We start from the raw sequence: 24,134 nt of genomic DNA on the forward strand, positions 1-24,134 counted from the left end.
TTCGGAGCCATGGTCCCCCAAAAATAAAAAAGCCCCACAAACCGTCAGAAGAAATTTTGTCGTAATTAGCTTATGAGTGTTTAAATTGTGTCTAAAATATGTTTTGTGAGGTCAAATGGGCTTTTATACTAAATTTGAAGAAATTCCTTCCCTGAACAAAAGGGTGACATTGTGTTCATCCTGACAAGTCAAGTCACAATTTAGCAACATTTGAATCAAAGTTTAATAACAGTCTTGGGTTGTTTTCCTATGTTACCATGCCACTGTCAATCAAATTTTGATCAGTCCACCCCGCCATCATGGTGGATGACGGCGTTTTCTGTCATCGACCACTGAGCCCTCTACCATGGCAACATTGTCATTTAAAGGCCTTTTTTGTAGTAAAGTGTTTCTTCAGAGTTGCCATAGAGTTGTTGGCTAAGTTACATTTTTGACATGTTGGAGAGAAAATAATAAGAAGCTTTTGCTGCTTGCACTATATCTCCATGTGACATTTATTATTTTCTTTTTAAACATACGTCAGTTATGGACATGTGGCGCCAAGATGAAAATCCTTTTAGACCCAGCAATGATATCATCATTCATTGCGATGTTTTATTGTGGACATGGTCATACGCCCAATCCTCGTCCACCACCCACCTCATCCTGATGAAGCAAATTCATTTAGCTTCAGTTTTTTACTGTTAAACATTCAACAGATGATAACTAAGGATCTTTCCTGAGCTGTTTGGAAACTGTTCTTTCACATATCTTACAATGCACTTGGCATCTCGTGTATGAGTGAGAGACCTGTGGTGGTTTGGTGCGCCTGGTGCTTCTTTTATCGCCAGACACCCTTTCCCTCATTCCACCAGGACCTCTTTCTTTGCTGTTTCGGACATCAAGACCATGTCTGGTAGTCTTTGTGATGAAGTCTGCGGCCCTCTTAGGTCAACCTTCAGCTGTCAGTCCTGGTGGCAAGAAGCCCACTTGTTCTTAGGTGCTGGTACAGCCAACCGCCTTCTTTGACAAGGACTGTTGCCTTGTTTGTTGGTTGCAGTTGTTTGCTGATGTTGATGACTGTGTAGTTGGCATCTGCTATTACCCTCTGTACCTGAAGGATGCCACCAGTAGTGCCTACCTTTTGGACAAAATGGGAACATCAGTGTTCAGATGTGCTGGGGAGAATGTCTTAAACCAACTGGATCAGCAACTGGAATGGCTTCCAGAGCTCTGACCAAGTTATTTTGCACTCGTTCGCTTGGTCCCACTGGATTGCGTCTTTTGCCTAATGTTTTAAAAAAAAAAGGTCGCAAAAGTGCCCTTTTGGATGCCCCATGCTAGTTAAAACATGTTAAAGTACCCTCTGGGATGGTCAAATGTTCAAGACAATGTGAGAACCGTTTCACCGTAAACGCATCATGGTTTTTGGTGCACTTGTGGTGCAAACAGCTGGTTTATTTATTTTTTTTCCCTGCCCCTCAAACAGCCTGACTCGCCACTGCTCCCTGCTGTTGCATTCCCACTGTTCACCTCACTTCAAATCTCTTCCAAGGCCATGATTTGGCCTGGTCAGACATTTTCTGTGTCCTCCACTCAGTCCTGACCTTTGAACACTTAGAGAAGTACTTATTACTTATTACTTATTACTTCAATAACTTTTCCGGAGCATTAATGTGGATTGGGTTTTAAAACCGCGGGTGTTTTGTTTTTGTTTTTTGCTGTTGCAGCAGACACAATATCTATAAATCCTAAACCATCAGGAATGCCTCTTGTACACATACACTAGGACGTAAATTGGCTACAATAAATAAAACAGCATGTTTTTACACCCTGATATTACTACCTTTGCCAGTAGCATCATTGCTGCCACCATTACAATTGGAAACACAGTCGTCAAAGTCTCATAAAAACTCACTTCCAATGTGAGCTGTCGTGCTCCATTGTTTTAAACATTGGAGCTCTAAGTGTGTGTTTAATGTGAAGTATTAAAATTTTACGCAAACTGCTTGAATATGAGCCATGATGGCTTAGATGGAGACGGGAATGAACACTCACGACTCATGTCGCCGGGGGCCACAGTGTAGAATTATCAAGTTATTACTAGAATTAGAAAGATTTCTAACATTGAGCTTTTCACTGAGTTAATCCGATACATTGAAATGATAAAAAAGAACGGCACATTTAATGTTAAATCATTCAATATTGCAGATATATGTTGTAATGTGAACTGTGATTTGCAACTAAGAAGCCTTCAGGGGAAAGAAGATATGGGCTTTGTTTATTTCCAATCTGTTTATGGTTTTGCTATAGGCAAACACTGGTTGTTATTCTGTACAGTACAATTACAGCAGCTAGCTTGAGGGACGAGTAAATTAGAATGTAATTGGACTGATGACACAGCACAGCTCTTCATATCCATGTCACAGGTGGTTGATAAATGACCTGCTGAGCGGAAAATGGCGTGTATGTGTGTACGTGTGTGTGTTTGTGAAATGATACTTGACAAATGATCGAAGACATCTCGCTAGACGAGGGCAATTACAATTTATTTCCACAAGGGCAGATTGTTTCATCATGTTGTCACCTTCAGATAAAACCATGTGTGTGTTCCCAGATAGCACGACTCTAAGTGAGCACTTACACGTGTGAGTGGATATGTATGTCTGAGTGTGTGTGTTCCCACATTTTGACCTAAGCTGTGAATTTTATCCGACTGAGTTACAACATCGTGGCCCAGTCATCCATCTGTTCAACAGCCTCTGTGCAATTGTAATTGCATTAGCACAGTGTTGGTTTTTTTTATTAGACACCTTTTCCCTAAGTCCCCAGGCTCATTTTCCTTTATTAGACAGAGTCTGGAAAGACAATACAGAGCCTCACGCTGCGGCGCGGAGAGTCCCTCCAGGCAAAACTTCATTCCAAAGTGAGCGTGTGATAAGTGGGCAGAATTGTGAGACCACTGAGGGGATTTGGGAAGGAATGGTGCTGGCTGTCTTTTTGTGCGCCTCTGTCCTCTACACACATGTATGTTTTTATTCAGCTGTCGAGAAAAATCTAGTCCAAAATTCTGTAAATGTCACACAAAAAGCAACATGGGAATGCTTCTATCACACAGACAGACCATCTTTTTAACTGATATTTTTCTTTTGTCGGCAAGCGTCAAAAGATAATTTTTTTTTTGAAATATTGCAATACATAGCTGATGCTTAGAAAGCATCCATTGTTCAGTAATTTAAACTTGGAAACAACAATGAGTTTTATGTTGAGCAAGAATGTTTATTCTTGACCTTAGTAATTAAAGCACCACAGCAGAACTTTTGATTTATCCATACACAGCAGGTAATATTTCAGAGCCATGGTTGGAGCCATGGATTCTAATTCGAACAAACCCTGTCTAACCCTAACAGAGTTTACTACTGAAACCTTAAAAATATTGTGTCTGTACCTTCTAAAGTGTGTGGCAGTCCAAGAATGTGATATAAACTATGCAAACTAATTGTAAATGTCTAAAAAGGTGCTCCCAATAATCTGATCACTGTGTAAAAACACAACTTAAAATAACTTGATTGTTGATTTTCAGTCTATAGTGGCGGTCTTGTCTTGATCGGTAATTACACATTTAAGTAAAAGGTGATGTGGAGTTCCCCAAGGCTCCATGGTTGGGCCTCATCTGTTCAACATCTGTACACTTCCACAGACCGCGCCATGGATGTATCAGAACACAGCACAATTAGGCTACTGATATGTCAGAGCCATAGTCAAGGCCAGAGATTCTAACTTGCTAGACTAACAACTAACTAACAAGACTAGACTAACATCAAGAAAACAAACCCTCTGGTCCAGCACTCTCTGCTACTAGGGCAGGGGTCTCCAATTTTTATGATCAGAGAGCAATTTTTGTTTCAAAAGAAGGAAAAAAAAACATCAGTCTGGAGCTGCAACCATTAAATTCTCTCTTTTCCCTAAAAACTTGGCAGGCTGGCATCCATAGCTAGTATATGGATATTCAAGAAGACTAGCCACAGTCAAAATGTAGAGGGAAAGGCATGAAGCTGTAGATGTTGGCAATGACACATTTTAGTTGATGAAATATTAAAAGTTAAAAAAAAAAAAAGTTGGAGTGTAGGCTATTATTTTTACCGTCAGCAAATGTAAGAATCACCTTAGACTGTGAAAAGTAGCTGAGGTGACTCATCAGGTTCATCTAAAGAAGAAAAGTAAATTCTCTCAACGAAAGATTAGTAGTTGGTAATCTTATTCAAAACTTAACAGTTAACTTAACAAAAATCTATTGGAGTATGTTGCCTTGAAATCTTGAGTTTTCTCAACTTTTTTGTTTTTTACATGTTGGATCTTTTTAACAGTTATAAATGAGAATTAAAATGTTAAACAAAAATAAATGTTATTCATTTCCATATACTTTTTTTTTCCAGAGTCACAGGGAGCCTTGTTCTTTTCCATTTAGCTGTCACATTTTATTAATAATTACTTGCAAGAACATGTGGATTGAAACCTGGCTGCTGTTTAGGTCTGTATTTGTCCATCTTCTCTGCATCACTCTGTTCCTCTGTCTCTCTGGTCCACTGTCACTGTTTTCCCGTCCATCAGCCAGATGGTCTGGATAGAGATTTTATTTTGTGCTGTCATAGCTCAGATGCTGCTTGGACAGCAGTGACTCACAGCACTCTTTCACCTCAGCACTGTGCACCTGTGTGCTGGCCAGCACTGTCACTTACTAATCTTTGTAATTTATTGTGTGTGTGTGTGTGTGTGTGTGTGTGTGTCTCAGGCTTCAGCTCTTTCCTCTGCGCTTTCATCGCTGTCACACCTGCTGCTGTCTGACAGGACATGAATGGCAGCGGATCTCTCACAGAGAGAGTATGAGAGAGTCTCACCTTTGTGGAGTTCAGTCTCTGTAACTCAGGCTCAGACATTTTCAGCGGTAAATAAACATGTGTGTGTGGATCACTGTTGACCTGAAATGCAAGGAGATATTTACAAAGCGCTGATATTTTTTGTCAAGTTTCCTCTTGGGGATTGCAACCAATGATTGTCTAAAAAATTTTGCGTGCAGGTGATACACCAATCCATCCAGTTAACCTATGTGGTGAGCGGATCTTTGTTGCCATGGTAACAAAATTAACATGGTTAATGTTGTGGTAATGTCGCAGTTTGATTAGATTTAACCAACAAAACTACTTAGGTTTACAACTTGATTCCACTGGGTACATTGCATCTGCAGCATGGTTTGATCACTCCTCCACACACAGCTTCATGCACCACCAAGAGCACTAAGAAGCAAAGTGTTTTGATTGTGTTTAGTTGCCCAAATTTTGTTGATTTGGTCTTTTTCCTTGTTTTTTTTTGCATATACCATGAGTAAATAGGCTATGTAGTTTAATTGTTTCTTCTTTTTTTTTCTGTTTATATGATCGGGGTTGTGTACAATCAATTTTGAAAATTGCCCAGATTCGCAATGACGCTCCTGTGTCTCACTTCCTGCTTGTTCTATCTGTTCTGTGCAGCTTGATGTGGCATCCGTTCTGGTGGGATCACAAGCTTTTTAGAAAGGCTACGAACACGACACAGTTGTGTAGTGGAATAAAGCAGTTGAGGTTAAAATAAGGACATCATGTTGTATAAGGCATGTGAGGTAAGTGAGGCAGGGTGTCTGCAAGTGTATTCCAAGCCTGCGCACAATTTCAAAGTCTAAAGTTGTGTTATTGAAGACAATGGACTGGTCTGTTAGTTGTTCCACAAATTTGGTTGACATATATCTCAACAAATTCTGGATAAATCTGGATAAATTGTCATGAAATTTGGTGTATAAACACATGGTTCCCAGATAATGGGGCCTATTGACTTTTGATCCCCCGACTTTTCATTTCACGCCTTGATCAGGTCAAATTTGTCTTGTTAAAAGAAATTTTTCTTTGGTGCTGTCGCCTTAGTGCTTGCTCTTGGTGGGAACTATAGTGTCTCTGTAAATATTATAAAGAGACTTAATTAAATAATCAATTAATCAACAAACTCTAGATATCAGTAACGTGTACTTTAGGATAAGGCTGCAACTAACAATTTTTTTCATTGTTGATTAATCTGCTAATTATTTCCTCAGTTAATCAAATAGTTGTTTTGTCTGTAAAGTGTTAGAAAATGCTAAAAAATATTGCTCAGTGGTTCCTAAAGACCAAGATGACGTCCTCAAATGTCTTGTTTTGTTCTCTCAGTTTACTGTCCTAAAGGAGTATAGAAACCATAAAATACTCAGATTTAAGGAGCTGCAATCACCTTTTTTTCTTAAAAATTATTCAGACCAATTAATTAATGATCAATTCATAATTATGTAAATATAAAATAAAATAAATAAAAAAGAGGGTAACATGAAAATGGACATTGGGATCATGAGAAAGGAGCAAATAAGAAAGAAAATCAGCTGTGAAGGAGGAATAAAAGACGGGAAAGTTAACTGGAAAGGAGGGAGGGAAGGACGGAACAATAGAGCAAGTAAGAGAGGGAGGGAGTGAAGGAAGTATTATCATGTCACTGTAGGGAGGTACAGAGTGAATGTAATGAATGTGAAGTTCTTTTAACTGGCTGAGTGTCTTTGTGTGTCTCCTCTGACCTCTGCTCTTTAAACATCCCTCCTGTCTCACGTTGTCTCCCGACTTCCATTAACTGCATTCTTGTTGTTTCCTCCCTCTCAGCTGCACGATTAGGAATTAAGGAGCTGATGAGAACCATAAAGGGTTCTTGTGTTGTTTCCATAGGAGAACCCTTTTTGGTTCCTGTTAAAACTCTTTGTAAATGCTCTACTCAGAACCCTTTTAGAGGGTTCAACCTAGAACCACCTGTCACCCAGACCCCCCAATGAGAGATTCATGTTCCACCCAGAAAACCTGTCTTGGGGCTCTATGGAGAACCTTTTTATATTCAAAGGGTTTTATCTAGAACCTACCCAGGGGTTCTATTGAGAACCTCATTATATTCCAAGGGTTTTATCTCAAACACATTCTAGGGGTTCTACAAGAACCTTTTTATTTCATGGGATTTTTATCTTGAACCGACCAAGTGTCTTCTTCTAAGAACCCTTTTGTATTCCAAAGGTTTTACCTAAAACACATTCAGAAGGTTCTACAGGGAACCTTTTTATATTCCAAGAATTTTTATATAGAACACACTCGAGAGGTTCTACTGAGAACCTTTTTCCATTTTAAGGAATTTATCTAGAACTCATTTAGGGGGAGCTACTGAAAACCTTTTTATATTCCAATCTTTTTATCTAGAAGACACTCTTCTACAGGGTTCTACAGAATCTGTTTGTATATTCCAAAGGTTTCTCGCCATCCTCATCCACACTTGTGATTTCATTTCTTTTTCATCTTCTCCTCCTGTTCTCTGTCCTTACCTGACCAGCTTCTCCACCTCCACCTCCCCCCTCCTTCTGTTTCACTCTTTCTCTTCTCGAAAACATTCATGAAAATGTAATGTGCATTTAAACATTGGTAAATCACAGTCATTTTGTGCCATTACGATAATTACCGTAAACAAACAGGACCATTACAGGAAGATTTGCATCTCCTACCAGCCTCCATGAAGCATTTTGTATTACGTGAAACGGGCTGAGGGCTGCCATAAAATGTGCAGGACTGTTTCACAGGAATAGGAATTTTTTTCTCCTCTTCGCCTAAATTGGACCAAAGCATTGAGAGTTCCTGGTAGAGGCAGATGGTGGAGGGAGTGAAAGAACGATGGAGAAAATTACCTTCAACATGTTTATCCATTCAACATATTTATTTAGAAAGTGGGTGTAATTACTGCCTTCCTTGCATTTGAGCTACTACAGTGGAAAAAACATGAACTGTGGTGAAGTGTATTAGTCATTTCTATGATTTGTGTTGAGTATGTCGTGTAGTCACATTGGAAAAATGTCAAAAAATAAGTAGCTTTGTTTTGCAGTATGTAAAAATAAACAAAGCCTTGGAAATACATATTTTGTCTAGAATTTTGTAACATTTTCAAATTCTAGATTTACATAACTGATCTAACGCAAGAGACTGCATGTGGTTAGTACATTGTGATTACTTTGGCATTTTTTTTCATTTTCACTGAAAAAAAAGAAAAATCATATGACATTTGCTAAGATCTGTTCCTGGTGACTAAATTCCCTGTCAACTAAACCCAAATTTAAATTTAGACTAGTTGACTAGTCTAAACACTCAGTTTATTAATTGATAATGTTGAATACTGTCCGAGAAAATCATGCATATATCAAGAGCTATTTGAAACCGTTAACACATTATCCTACAAAACATGACAACAACTCACTAAGTGCTTCAATTTTCAGACCAAAAAGATCCCAGTGTCTGCAGGTAACCAATCAAACTGGAAAAACCTGTAGTAATCATTGCAAACACAGCAGATTGCAACTTCAGCCAAAAACCTAGACGTCCTATTTGTAGCAGTTTGTAGTCTCATTACCAAAAAGACAACAGGGGACGGTACACAGCACTATAAACTATGAATGATGTATTTTTTGTAATTACTTTTGTCATTAATCATTGCAGCCCTGAAACCTGACATTCCAGGTGTTAGGGGTTTTCAAAATTTTAGGTATCATACAAAGGCTTTGAGTCATCGAGAGGCCCGCACTAATTCTTAATAGACATGCTGTCTCTATTCTAGACAGTAGATGCAGCTGTCTTCTCCTTTCAAATAAACAAGGGAACAATTTGATAGTGTTGCTATGGCAGCTAAGGTTAGAGAGGTGCTTGTCTTGTCTCTCTGAACAGAGACGACGTCACTGTAATCTGGTTTGGATATCACTGACCCTGAGCAATGGAGCCGAGGGTGCTTAACTGTGGTCTCAGACCTTGTGTATGAATACATCCTGTGTTTGGATTTGCAGACCAAAAGGGTATTTCTATATGCTGTAGATGTGTTGGGTCTGATCTTATTTGGGCACGGATTCATCATGACCTTATCTGTGAATGTTTAAAGACTATCCAGGACGATCAAAAATCCAGAACTTAAGGGAACATCAGGACAAAGCGTCTGCTGATTATTCCGCCAGTTTCAGTTTAAGACATAATGGACTCCTGTGGACTTTCTCCCCTTGATGTATGGGCAAAAAGATAAAATCTACACCACCAGGGCTGCAAGAGTAATTTGTTGTTTCCCTGTTTGTTTCAACTTTTCACAAGTAAATTACTATCTGTAAAGATGCTTTCGGAGTGAAATGTCTTTCCAGTGTTATTGTTGAATGAGACATGTATGAAGTGTTTTGGTGTTTAGAGTGAGATTTGGTGGAGAGATTAATTGTTTGGCATGTTGGTAATGCAGACTGTGTGAAGGCTTTTCAAAAAATGGTCTCATTATTGACCGATGCTGGTTAACAATTGAAAAAAAGATCCTGCAAAGGATTGTTCAGTTTATTTTTCCAAACAAGTTCTGAGTTTTACTTGAACTCTTGCTCACTTCTCTGGACAGTCATATATTGTTCATTGGTTCTTCTATGTGCCAGCTTGTGTGTTTCTGTGCCTCTGGCGGTCTATATTCATATACATATATCTGTATGTGTGTCCACCTGAGCCCATCTGTGTGTATGTGTGCAGACGTGTGTGTGTGTGAGAGAGAGAGAGAGAGAGTGTGGAGTGAGGTCTGAGGCCAGAGAGGCCACAGAGCCCCGGGCTGCTCTGAAGAGAAGATGGACACCGACTTCTAAACTTGTTTTCATGCACGCACACACCCACCCAAACCACCCACCAATGCACACACACACATTCTCACACACTTGTTTTTTCCACAGCGCCCCGGGGAGAAAGAGGGAGGGGGGGGGTGGTGCTTTCAAGGCGACTGTAGAACCTTCAGTCAACCAGAAAAAAGGATTTTTTTTTTTTTTGGCATATCCCAAACTGAAGCTGTTGTGTGTGTTTGTGTGTATTTGTAGTGTGTGTTTGTGTGAGTGTTTGAGAAGACAAAAAGATGGAGAAGTGGAGAAAACACAATAAAGGCACTTATGAAAGCACAAAGGGCACATACGGGACTTCCAATTCAGTCCTAATCAACTACTGGCCCACACTAAATCCATCATTTGTCTTCCAGCTTGTGGCTGAGTAATTACATCTGATGCATTATGATAGATAATGTGTCCATAAAGTGGCCATAATGCTACACAGAGACTATGAAGAGTGGTGGGTGCGGTGCAGAGTGCATAGTGAGCTTCTTCACTAGAATAACAGGGGACTATTATAGACCAGCACAGAGTCATTTTGTCGTGATAAGACACACTTTGTCCAGGCTCTTAAGCCTTTGAAAAGTGGAATACACTTCTGCTGTCCTTGGATGAGAGTACTCACCCTCATTCATGTCAATTTGTCAATTTTGGCCTCTTCTCTGTCAATGTTTCTTTTTTTTTTCTCCCTCCATCGTCGTCCATTTAGTGACAAATTGCTTCTTGTATCTCTCTCCTTCTCTGCCTCTGTCTGTCTGCAGGGAGATGAAGTGCTGACTGTCATTAAAACTAAGGCTCAGTGGCCGGCGTGGCAGCCGCTCAACCTGTAAGTATCACTCAATGTCAGTTTCACTAAAGAGAAGAGGCACTTCTGTGAGAGGTGTGATTGAAAAGAAGATCCGAAAGAAAATTAGGAAATTGTGAAACAGCTACTTTAACGCTGAACAGTGATTACAGTTACATTTATTTATTTATATCCCGTGTTTGTTTTTCCTTGTGTTTTATGAAGCCATTTAACACATTGGCAATAGTTTACAGATGAAAAATAGCCTTTTAGTTAATTCTGTCATTTTTTTACCATGTGTATTTAATTATTTGCACTGTCTCGCTAGATAAACTAAACTTAACTTGTGTAGCCTCAACCAGTGTTGCCAGATGTGTGATAATTATTGTATTTGTACCATAATTTTAACAACTGTACAATATAAAGTCAATAATTTCAAAACCAGAAATCACATCGGCATCACACTAATCAAGCAGCTCGTAGAGCAGTGACGCAGTCTGGGGCTTTTATTTTGACGGGTGTGAACAGAAAGAGCGATTGCGTGATGAGCTGCTTATTGTTTCTGTGAAAAGCGATAAACTGTTGTGGTCCTGTTTAGTTGACGGAGCCTCCGTGTAATGTGGTGCACATGGCATACTTACGCCATTTGGTGTAATATCCCGCCCAGTTCCCAGGTTGTGTCTGTATGTACAATAATTTTTATTAAATACAATCATTTTAAAGTCGCAGTATGATATTGCTGTATTTTGCATCTGGCAACACTGAGTCTTGCGATACCAGACAATCAGGGATCTCACTACCTGTCAATCATTTGGGGATTCCTAAATGTAAGTTAGTTGCTTAAACAGCGACAAGTACAGCTACTAACAAAACTATGCCCCCCATGTTTTTTCAAGGACACACCTTACTGTTAAGTGGTCAGCACATGGCTTTGGCATGTCCCTGCCCCCATATGAAGGGGCAACATAAGACTTTGGATTAGTTCTGTGATGCATTTTCCTTAACCAATAGTTGAACATGCTTGCAATCGATAATCAATGAATCATTAATGACTAATTTTCTCAGTTTAAGTTTTATTTAAACAGTTCTAGAGCACAGTGTTATGTGACGGTGTGTAAAATGAAAAATGAAAACAATGCAGTGGTTTGCAAATCCTTTTCAACCTATATTCAACTGAGCGAAGAACACAATTGTTTTTGGTAAATGTACACTCATTCTGAATTTGATGCCTGCAACACGTTTCAAAAAAGCAGAGTCTTGTTTTCCGTCACCTTTTCTTTTAACAACACTCAGTCAGCATTTGGGAACTGAGGACACTCATTGTTGAAGTTGTGAGAGTGAAATTTGCTCCATTCTTGCTTGATGTATGACCTCAGGTGCTCAGCAGTCTGGGGTCTGTTTTGTGCTTCACAATGCACCACACATTTTCAGTGGGTCACAGGTCTGGACTACAGGCAGGTCAGTCTAGTGCCTGAACTCTTTTACTATGAAGCCACGCTGTTGTAACACGTGCAGAATGTGTCTTGGCGTTGCGTGGCTGAAATAAGCAGGGACGTCTCTGAAAAAGACGTTGTCTGGATGGCAGCATATGTTGCTCCAAAACCTGCATGTACCTTCCAGCATTAATGGGTCCTTCACAGACGTGACAGTTACCCATAATGCCATGGGCGCTAACACACTCCCGTACCATCACAAATACTGGCTTTTTAAGTTGGCGCTGGTATCAAGATGAATGGTCATTTTCCTCTTCAGCCCTGAGGACACAACATCAGTGATTTCCAAAAGACAATTTGAAATGTGGGCACGTCAGACCACAGCACCACTTTTTCACTTAGCATCGGTCCGTCTCAGATTCCACAAGATTCACAGTCTTTTGTTGCCCCCCTCCCAGCTTTTTTGAATTGTGTTACAGGCATCAAATTCAAATCAATGTATTGAGATTGGAACTGGGGTTGTAATTCACAGTACTAATGATTTAAACAAACAGAATGATGAAAGAATACCGCTCTCACTTGAAATGGCTGCTCTTGTCGTCTGTCTTTATTCAACAAATGGCTTCACCAAACAAAATTAATGATTAATCATTATTATCTCTACCCTGTAATTGATTCCAGCTAGTTTTAGTAAGAAAAGCTGTCCTCCGTCTTTATTGAGCAAAGTGTTTAGAGACTTATTTGGTGATAATTGCATTTATGAAGAAGAAGAAATTTAAATGTTATTTACTTGTCTTCAGTGATAGTGCCCCCTAAATTTGAGTTCTCCAGGGAGCATGAATTTTTGGGTCCAACTGTAAACTTGACCGGTGCAATGTGTGTGTGGACAGGCACTAAAAACAGTTATTAAATGTTATTATCACATCACTTCCAGCAGGCTCACAGGCAGTTAAACAGCTGGAGGCTAACATCGTTAGCTGTTGCTTCATCCCACATGTAGTTTCATCACTTCTTACAGTACACTGTGACTCAGCTGGTGCAAAAATAACATGTTGTTGGATGTGCTTGTAACATTAGCAAGCTCGGGTAAGTATCTCCTGATTTCTGACCGGAATGAACAGCACAGGTTTTGCCTGTCTTCCAAATGGTGATCTAAAAGGTCAGACGTTGTAAAAATATCTTCTATTTGTGTAGCCTGCACAGGACTGCGACTTGCTCCGGCCATCGGTGTGGTGTGGACAGTGTGTCAGTTCAATTCTGCTACTGGAAATACTGAAAATATGCACAAATATATGCACGCAGTGTCACAAGTTTAAATTTATTTACACAAACTGGGAGGAGAATTTAAAGTTCAGTTCAACTTTAAAGCCTTTCTGTCTAACCAGTGAATGTATTGACTTTAACATTGAATTGACCATGAGGATTTCATCAACACTGGAGCTCTTGATGGATGTGTTGATCATTAGTTTGTGTATAATTAGTGTCTAAACTTAAGTTGAAAGATTACAGGCTTCTCTGTAGGTTGAGAAATTATGCATACTTGGATTTATAAAATGTTTTGGTCTGATAGTCAAGCTAAAGATACGACCGATTCTTCTTTCTGTTCATGAAAAGTTGATATTTTGGAGGCCTGCAAAACAATACGCTCTTTCATTTTATTCTGCTGAGAAGCTGTGTTCCTCCAAGCCAAGATTATTTTACATTATGTACATATATATCTATTTTTCTAAGGCGTAGAAATAAGCTGTTTTGCCTCAGGTAAACAAAGATGTGCAACATTCTTGTTCAGTGATCATCACATTATCACAAAAACTACATCTAGAAAATGTAGGACGTGCTGCATTATCAACAGAAACAATATGAGACACATTATACTTATTTTGTTACAGAATCCTTTGATGATGTGACCTTTCCATGAAACATAAACACCTAATGAAACCTAATCTTCATTATGGGCTTTATCTAATCCTTAATTAGCAGGACAAAAGTTCCATTTCTGTCATCCTTAATGAGCTAAATTATAATTGAAATTCAGATACTTTTGTATTGTAATAATTTAGAGAAAAACAATATATTTTTAATTGTTTTGTGATTCCTTTCTTTATGCAGCTCTTCAGACGTCAGGCCAACTTGTCTGAATAGTCACACACTCGGGCATCCTGGCCACTCTTTGGAATTAGTTCAAGAGCAATTAGAAACTTATCGCAGTTCTGACTCTCAGCCCTGCATGAGCACACACACACACACACACACACACACACACACACACACACACACACACACACACACTAATGTACTGTATCTTTCACCAAACATCTGTTTAATTACCCCTCCTAGCGTTGTCTGTCATTTGCGATATATTGTGCCACTATTATTTTTACTAATGAGAACATTCACACACATGCTTGCGCACCCACAGTCGCACACACACTGTGAGGATGAAATATTAGCTCATTTTGTTCAATTTTCCATGCAAAGTTGTTGAGTAAAAATTGTTGTGTTTGCTCTTGTGTCTTGGTTAAGAAGACATCATAATTAAGGCACCAAGGACTGCTTTTTTTTTTTGCAAAGAAACTTTAAATTACCCTATTATTATCCTGAAAATGTTTTATTTTTCAGTAGGTTGTGGACATTCAGGGAGAATGTGTCATTATGAGCTATTTTCTGCCACTAATTGGATATTTCAGCTCTTCAATTATCCAGCAATTAGCAGAGTGTTACTCAGGACAGAGGTCATGACATCTAAACTGACCATTTAGTTAGTAATTATCTAAAAAATTGCAGTAGCAGTGTGCTGAAGTATAGCAAATGTTTCTTCATGATTATGGTTGAAATATGCTTAAGGTGGTGTCATTAAAATTATGTTTTGAATGGAAATTATTTATTTGATTCTTTGTTTGATGTAAATTTTTCAGGCGAGCAGCTCCGTCAGCAGAGTTTTCTGTGGACCGGACCCGTCACCTGATGTCCTTCCTCACTATGCTCGGGCCCAGCCCAGACTGGAATGTGGGGCTGTCGGGAGAGGACCTCTGTACCAAGGAGTGTGGCTGGGTCCAGAGGCTGGTGACAGACCTCATTCCCTGGGATGCAGGAACTGATAATGGTGTCACATATGAGGTAATGTATCCTAATTTTGCTGGTTAGTTCAAATACATGTTGGCGGTGATGAAAACATCCGTTGCCTTCATGGAGAATCACTGGAGAATTGATCCTTCGTTAAACCCCACCCCAAACAGTACCTGTCCAATCGTAGGTTAGCAGCAATACTCAGGGTTTCATGAGTCTGATCGGTGGCGTCTTTTTTGTAGTCTCTCAAAACCATGAAACACGTGTGGTGAATGGATTAAACCCTGTCTTCAGCTGCTTTCACATAAGCTGCGAATGTTAGCATGTCTGGCTAACTAATGCTAGCTTACTAGCTGCAGTAACTTTACCTCCAGACAAACTTGTTAGATACCACTGCATCTGCATCTCTTCTGTGGGGGTTTGAGGAAGAGGATGTGGGCTGATGCAGAATCAAAAGTGCATCGACGACGCTTCATCTCGCTCTGGCTCACTGTCTCATGTCTAAGGCGGGTTAGCTTAGCTTCTATCCCGGCTGTCTTCCACGTTGTGGTCCAGCTGGCCCAGCAGGATGACCCATCTCAAGGTCCGCTGCACTGATTGAATCCCTGCGCTTCCTTTTCCCACGTTAGTTAGTGTATTTCTGTCATCTATGATGTAGATATACCTGCCGTACTTCACCATCAGACCAATGTTTGCTGAGATGTAAGCTAGTTTTATCTTCGTTCAGCATGAATGTCATGTTAGCTATGTGTCACGTACACAGCTGCTATGTAACTTCATATTACACTTTCACAGGGTTCTTGTTTTAAAACATGTCAGATGGAAACATTAAAACTTCGGCTGGAGGCTTCTCAGCTGTTAGCACTAGCTTAGCATTTCAAAAGAGACATCTGTAAAACTGTTGACAAGACACCTGAAACTGTAACCAAGGTCAATTATGAATCTTTCTTTTATGAATTTTTTACCCATGGAGGTTTTATATTCAGAAAACTTATCTAGAGCTCGTTTTTTTCAGATGGCAGCTTTTAAAAACTTAGTTTTGGGTTCTTGAACTTATTGTTTGTGCATCCCAGCACATGGCAGCTTTAAGACATTTTTCTTTTGTTTGGATTATTTTCCCCTCCAGTGTGGGCGGGGCTTAACTGTGGGCTGTCTCTATTAACAGTAACTATATAGAGCCTGAGTCAGAACTGAATCAATCCCCACAGACCCCCATTTTTACAACAGAAATTAACGTGTTTTGTTTACAGCCTGGTACAAAACAATGATTTTGGAGAATACGGGTCATATCCTTGTTGTATGGGGGGAACATTTTTATATAACTCACCTGTTTAAATTGTATAAAGGCTTAAAGTTGTACATAAGTAAGGGAATGGCCACTGGTGGTGACAAGCTGCCTCATTTAGAGTGACCCTCAGACACAAAGTTGACTGTGCCTTATTTAAAGGAGCACTGATGCAGTCTAATTGTTAGAGATAAAGCTCCGGCTCTGGTGAAAGCTGACAGTAAAAGTATATTGCAAGTATATGATTATAAGCTTTATTGCTCAGTAGCTAATAGCAGCAAGCAGCATTTGTTTTACACCCTCACATCACAGCACACTTGACTTCCTTGCTGTCTGTTCCTGTGACGGACTTCTTCTTTAGTTTTCTACATCCGCAGAATGAAAGGTGCTCATCCATATTCACCCAGTGTTTTGAGACTACAGCAATTTATTTATAGTTTACAAGTTCATGAATAAGCAAGGAGCTTATCCTGCTGAGGGGAGGTGGTAAATACCTTTCAAAAACTTCACTCACATAAATCCAGACCTCTTTCAACGTGACTTCTGGTACTTTTAAAATGCGTGGAAGAATTCTTGCCTGTTCCATTTCTATTTTATCCTGTTTCAGTCTATTTATTTGGCCTCTTTAGCCCTCTTACCCACACTAGCTCTCGCTTTATTAGTACAAACCCCAGTTCTAAAGAAGTTAGGACACTGTGTAGAACGTAAATAAAACCAGAATGCAATGATTTGCAGATCCATTTTGATTTGTATTTGACTGAATGTAGTGCAGGGACAAGATATATGTTGTTCAGGGGTATAAGTATCTAATCACAAGCACTCAAATTACTGTAATTAAGTAGTTTTATTGGGTACTTGTACTTTTATGAGAAAATTTTCAACTCTGTACTTGTACTTAAGTAGTCATTACACCATGTAATCTATTTAGTTGCTTATAAAATCGTAATTGAGTACTTAGTACAATTTGAATAAAAATACAAACCTTTTATCTGCATTTTTGTAGCCAATCAGGTTCTCTGATAACAAACAAGCCAATGAAAACCGGGACATGTGGATGAAAACAAAAGACTGCAGCAGCAGCAGGTTTGAAGTATGGATGTTAAGAATTCAACCATTTTTTAAAATGGTTTTAATTTAACCATTTTTTTAAGGCTTTTAATCTTGGATTGTTTTTATCGTGGTGAAAAATAAAATTAATGTATATACTGCTCCTGAAGACAGAAAGAAATCTCACTTATTTACTTGGAGAATTCTTTGCAGTTGGCTTCTTTAATACAGATACGTCAGAAAATGACAACAGCTGTCCTTTTTGTTTTTGATTGTATTTCTATGCTGAAGTGTTTATAGGTGTTTCTATAGACTGTGTGTAGCAGAGTGGTTCTACAAGAAGGTCAGTGCATCATTAGATGGTTTCAGAGAGTTACAAGCTTCTGTAAATGCATCATGAAAACAATACAGCATGTATTGATATTAGAAAATGTACTTTGTAATTTGTACTTTTCAATACTTTTCAGTACTTTTAAAAACAAGTACTCAAGTACTTTAACTCAAGTAAAATTTTGAGAACTGAGAAACTTTGACTTGTAGTTGAGTAATAGTTGACCATGAATATCTATACTTTGATTCAAGTACTGGGGTTCAGTACTTTGTCCATCACTGTGTATTCAATTGATTATAGTTAAACAAAAAAGTATTTGCAGATCATTGCATTATGTTCTATTCACATTTTATACAACGTCACACAACAAATTGTGGTTTGTAGTTACTAAATGTTCTGATCATAAGATCAATAACTATGGTAGTTTGAATTGTACTGATCATAATCAGAAGTTGACATTGATTAGACAGCAGTATTTCTTTTCCATCTTGAGTGAGGTAAATGGATGGTTTGTGAGTTATTGTTTCATCAGAATCAGTCTTTCTATAAAACATAGAATATAACAAAAGTCTGCACTGAGTAGACATTGTTTCCTTCATCCTGGATGTTGTGATAATGTAGCGTCCACACCTCTTAAACTGCTCAGTGTTCGCTGTGTCATTTCTTTAAGTTTACCATCTGATAATACATGCATTCGAGTGCACAGCAGACATTGAATCACTGCCACCTACAGACAGAGACATGGAAGTACACATCCTCCAGACCTTCGCTCTGCATGAAAAGCAAAGACTTTCTCTCTGTTTGCAGACATTACAAGTGAAGTTAGTAGTTTATAATTGTCTCCAACAAGTGATGGAAGTCTTCTGTTTGGTCTCATTCCACACAGGATTTTTTTTAACAAAAAAGTCAGAGAGGAAACTTTTAGTAAACTTGTCACTACAAAGGGAATCACCAACATTGTTGTTCCAGGACTGTAGATGAGGATGTAACTTCATGGCTCCTTTGACACTTCCTCTGTAGATGTCTTCCCTCTGTCTTATTCGGTGCTCTTGCATACATTAAATCTAAAGTTGGTTTGAAAGTTAACCTGTAAGAACAAAGAGAATGATTCATGTTTGTCGTGTGTTTTTCTCCTTTCTCTCTGTGGAGTTTTTTCTTTTTAAGCTCTAACAGTACATGGACACCCATGCTACAAAACACACCTGGAAACAATCCCACAAATCTCTTATTAAAGGGGTGTTAATGGATATAAATGATGCATAGTGAGATCAAACAAAAAAAGAGGCCCCGGCCATATGGCTTATGAGAGCCGCAGAGACTGTAGGTGTCTCTGTCAGGCCCCTGACCTACGCCAACTTCACCACTTTTGGTCAGAAAGGAGAATAAAATCAATGCAGCTATTGTAATGTTATTGCTTTTTATTAATTCTAGTTTGCATGCCTTAATTACTTTCGCTCTGCTGTTCCTACCCTCAAGAGAAATCATGTTGTTCTCTTTTTAAAAGCCTGTTTCACAGACATGCAGCCACTATATGCAGCTATTGGATTAGTATTCTTGTCCCACAAATAATTCCCATGCCCTAAATTTTGGCTGCTTAACTGTGATTACTCTAACCATTCCTCAGTGAAAGACTCAGACTCTCTTCCCTCAGGCGTGTTTGATACTCAATATACAAGAGCAGATGTTTTCCTCCAGGACACTAGCCATTCCAGCAGCAAGTGCATAATTTGTACAATGCTAATGTGGGAGGGTGGGAATAGTTCCCCTTCAAATCATGACCTGATCTTCACCTGTAGCATTTCATTTGCACGCGTCCGTTTCCCCCCTGATGGTTACAGAGCCGTCACAGCTACTGTAGATTTGCATTGCAGACTCAAACACGTCTGCCCAGGGAGATGACAGTGAAAACTGAAAGGTCCTTGTTGTGCTAAAAACTTCCTGTAACGATGTTCGGCACAGCAGGTGGGCCCTCTGCTAGGTGTTATATTCATGTCCTCAGAGATATTATTTTTTTCCAGTGAAGTTACTGTGTGCCCAGTGTTACTCAGGCCGCCCGAGGGCAACAGAACCAGCTGCAAACACACCACTCACATTTTACCTTGGAGTTTGAGTCTTCAGCGGGTCATTTACAGAGTTATTACCAGGGGCGGTTCTGTGGCCCCTCCTCCATGAATCTATAGTCATAATAAAATTATCACTGGTGCAGTGATGTGGCACTGGCTTATCAATCATGGTATTTTCTGCTGAATATAAAAAAAATATGTATTATTATTATTATTATTATTATATTTAGTATAAGCAGCAACATTATTATTAACACTTTCTCCTAAAATGTGAAGACTTTCAATTTTATTGGACACACTTTTATCTTTAATTCACTTACAAACAAAACAGAGGAAAAGATGCTCCTTATAATTCCAGAACTTTCCTCAGAATCATCACATTCACCTCCAGTCATGGTTTCAAACAGCATAAAATAAAGTAATAGCTTTGCAAAATTAGTTCAAATACCTTATTAAAATCATGAATATGCAAATAGTCCCTGTCCATAATTAGCTAATCACAGTAAACATCTACATCCTGCTTCTGTTGTGGTGTGGACATCGCTGCTAGAGATATGTATAGTTCCACCACCTTGATTAACGGGATTGGTTCCTTAGGTTTATGACATCATATACCCAGCCTGACTGAATCTGTGTTTTTGAGACTGGCCCTGCTCACTGCAGCTTCAAAACAAGAAATGCTCAGACATGCTTATTTCACTCCTGGTACGTCTTGCAACACATGGAAAACATCACATGGACATTTTAAAAAGGTTAACAATGTGATTTTCACTGAAGTTTTCTTCATTATTAAAGTAATTCAATAATTGTTATCTGTACATCCATGGATACTTTGCAAACATGAATTCCTAACAGAGGATTTGGCTACTTTTAATGGTGCTAGTTTGCCTAAATACAAACAAATATTAGTATTTTAAGTTGTGTGTGTTTTTTTTAATGCACTACCAGGCCTGAATGTGCTCCTCTGACAAAACAACTGGCCCCAGTCTGGCCCTGCCAGTAAAACTGGTCTACAACTGCCTCTGGTTATTACATAGAGTGACAAGACATCCTTAAAAATTCAGGACAGTCTCAAATCACAAAAAGTTATCATAAATCTTAAATCCTGTCTTTTTTGTTCAGAAAATAATACAAACAAGCTAAAACGAGAGCTGTCTGTTGTGAGACTTGAGCCTTGAAGGCAAAAATGCTGAGGGGACCTGATTAGATGACACTGTCATATGCTGAACCATTGTCTGTTTTGGAGCTGCCAAATTCTCATCAATAATTAATAACCTATTGGAGATATGCACAACAAGCTGCTGCTGTCACCAGAATAAAGAATACTCTTCAAATGAGAGAACCCTCTCATTAAATTATCAGTCTACATGAATTAGCCTTGTTCATTAGTCGTTGTTTTCCTCTCTGAATGCATTAAAATATTCTGATGAAATCACTTATGTAGGTTATGATTCTTGCTAACAGATTGTTGATGTCATTTGACCTGTTTTAAACCAGATGGCAGAGCAAAAAGAGGAATTTCTGAAATAAATATCTAAAAAAAACTATCCTGTCCTGAATTTTTCACATTCTCATCTGGTCACCCAATTTTTTTTTCTTTTGTCTGAAAATACACATTAACATGAATCCAACATATTATCAGAGACGCTTATTTGGCCTATTACTAATAAAATGCAAAATGTTTAATTTACACAAAAGGTTACCCATGAATCCTTGTGCAATCATGTGAGGTACATAACCTGCCTGATCACTGCAGCACCATCAACAGTTCACCAGTGAACCAGTTAGATATGTATTATTGAAACATATTTGCCAGTTAGCTGTGTTATTATTGGCTCTTGTGAGCCACAGTGGATGATGGTGAAGCTAACACAGCTAATATTAGCCATGCTACAACTGCTGCTGACTGAGCAGCTATGGGTAAGAGCAAATAAGAGAAGACCCGAAAATATTCAATGTAATATGAGCAGCAGGGGGTTCCTGCTTTGTCTCTGTATCAGACAGTCCAAAATGTTGAAGACCGCTGCCTCCGAGTATAAAGCTGTTAAGACGATTGTGTTAACAGTGGCCTCTCTACACATGAAGCAGACGAGAATCAACAATAGCATTCATCTGGTCACGTTTGTGTCAATTTGACGAGTAAATGTCCAAGATTCACTCAGTTTTTTTTGTCTGTGTTTTGGTATTTAATAATCCCAAGGGGAAATGTATCTTTATCAGCTTAATGCTCCTCTATGTTCACAAGTTAGTTACCAGTCAGTCTGCTGTTTGGTTGTGGGAAGCAGTGAAAACTGGGTTCATAGAGTTTATTTGCTGAAAACAGCTGCCCTGGAAGACAGAACTGATGAAAGCGGGAAGACTGAACAAAAACTGGAAAGTTGTAGGCCATAAAAAAATGAAACAGTGAGCTGAAAGACGTTATTTGATCAATTGTTAAGATAAAAATGGTGATTCTAGCAGCTTTAATCTTTGTATACCGCACTTTGTATCTAATTTGCTCGCTTATGCTGTCATATCGGCCTCTTTCAGTCACCAAACAAGCCCACCGTTCCTCAGGAGAAGATCCGACCCCTGACCAGTTTGGACCATCCACAGAGCCCATTCTACGACCCAGAGGGAGGGGCTATTACTCCTGTAGCCAAGGTGGTGGTGGAACGCATTGCTAGAAAGGTACAACGTAGTATGGAAGTGAAAATGATCTGATTTTGGTAGGATTGTCTGTGCGCTGTACCTCCCTAGTTCACCCAAAAATGAAAATTCAGTTATTATCTACTCACCCTCGTGCAGATTGAAGGTCAGATTTAGTTTTTCAGCCCACAAAACACTGCTGGAGTTTCACAAGGAAAGTGAATGGTGACTAGTTTTCAATGAAAAAAAAAATTGAAAGAAAACAAAATGCCTACATGTTGGGGCTTTAGGAGACTTGGATTACACCAGACGAGCAGTATGGAGGCATTTTATGTTTTTTTTTTTTTTGGTTACTTGTTTTATTTAGAAAGTAGTCACTGTTCTGTTTTCCTGTGAAACTCCAGCAGTGTTTTGTGGACTAAAAAACTAAACCTGATCTTCAATCAGCATGAGGGTGAGGTGATAATGACTGAATTTTCATTACATTACGTTTGTGCCAATAAATTATACATGTTCTATATACGTTGTGATAACATTGACAGGTGATTCCACAGCCAAGGGGCAAACTACTATTTGTAAGCTTAAAAATTAAGTTTCATGCTTAAACATTGTTTCGAGTTATAAGAAGCTTTGGATATGTTTTGTGTGTGTGTTCATGAGTGACACCGTTTCTTTGTGTGTGCAGGGAGAGCAGTGTAATGTGGTTCCAGACACCATAGATGACATCGTAGCTGATATTGGACAGGAGGAGAAGGAGGAAGGTACAGTAAATAGACATGCACGCACACACACACACACACACACACACACACACACACACACACACACTTTCCTGATTACAGTTCTTCATGGAAAGACCTTAAACAAGATAGAATGGATTAATTTAAAAGGCTGATGGAGTGTTTAAGTAATTAACAAACCCTGTCATTACATGATATTGCATTCCTTTATGTCTGTGTTTGCAAAATATTCACTTTAAACGGATAGTTCAGATAACTTGAAGTGGGTTTGTGAAGTGAGGTACTTATCCATAGTCAGTGTGTTTGTAGATGGTGGTGGACACGACTCCCAGTTTGAAGAAGGAGCAGGAGTACAAGTGTGGGAAACTAATCAGTGTACAGCAGGTAGACAGGGTTATATATTTAAGCCACCTAAAAAACTCAATATCAGTTTAAGTGTATGCTGTATTAATCATATTTTCACCACTTTACCTTGCAGTCAGACAGCCTTTTCCAACTGGAAACCGCCGATGTAGAAGCCAAATATCGATCTCTCCAAAGCCACCAGACTCCTTTGGCTTATGTGAATCCTGTGTTCTGCGAGGTAAAATGACTGATTTTACCAGAGGAGTCTGGTGGCTTCAGAGAGAGATACAGTAGCTGATGTTAAGGCAGTTTCTTGTAGGAAACGGCTCTCTGACTTCAAGGTAAAATGGTGAAAATATTCTAAATATAGCATAAACTTAAACTGATACAGATTTTCTCAGGTGGACCTTTTTATAACTGGCTAAAAATGTTTTGTTGCAGTCCCTGTCCACAGTAATACATTGCTCAGCTTCCTAAACCAGTGCTCCTGCTGATTCTTCAAACTGTGTGGATGCCGACTGTTAGCCCTTCAAAAAAATCCAAACTATCCCTTTAACTCTCATCTTACAGACTGAGAAGACACTGTAGGTATTCAGTGTCTGACGGTGCTCAAGGACACACACGTAGCTCATTACAGACACAACTGGTCCGGAGTCTCAGACGGGCTCAGGTCAGACAGCCAGAGCGCACATCTGGC

The 24,134-nt window shown here is 39.1% G+C and overlaps 1 protein-coding gene across 1 annotated transcript in view; it reads left to right on the top strand.

Moving 5' to 3' along the window:
* The window catches only part of spon1b (spondin 1b), a 131,644-nt gene that overhangs the window by 86,174 nt on the left and 21,336 nt on the right, over window positions 1-24,134 (top strand). Inside the window, exons 7-10 of the mRNA XM_084733851.1 lie at window positions 10,477-10,541; window positions 14,848-15,049; window positions 22,254-22,394; window positions 23,038-23,113. Coding sequence (XP_084589977.1) covers window positions 10,477-10,541; window positions 14,848-15,049; window positions 22,254-22,394; window positions 23,038-23,113 — 484 coding nt within the window. The remainder of the gene's footprint in view (window positions 1-10,476; window positions 10,542-14,847; window positions 15,050-22,253; window positions 22,395-23,037; window positions 23,114-24,134) is intronic.

Source organism: Lutjanus erythropterus, chromosome 13 (assembly GCF_056507025.1).
Source record: "Lutjanus erythropterus isolate fLutEry1 chromosome 13, fLutEry1.hap2, whole genome shotgun sequence".
In the NCBI taxonomy this organism is placed as follows: domain Eukaryota; kingdom Metazoa; phylum Chordata; class Actinopteri; order Lutjaniformes; family Lutjanidae; genus Lutjanus; species Lutjanus erythropterus.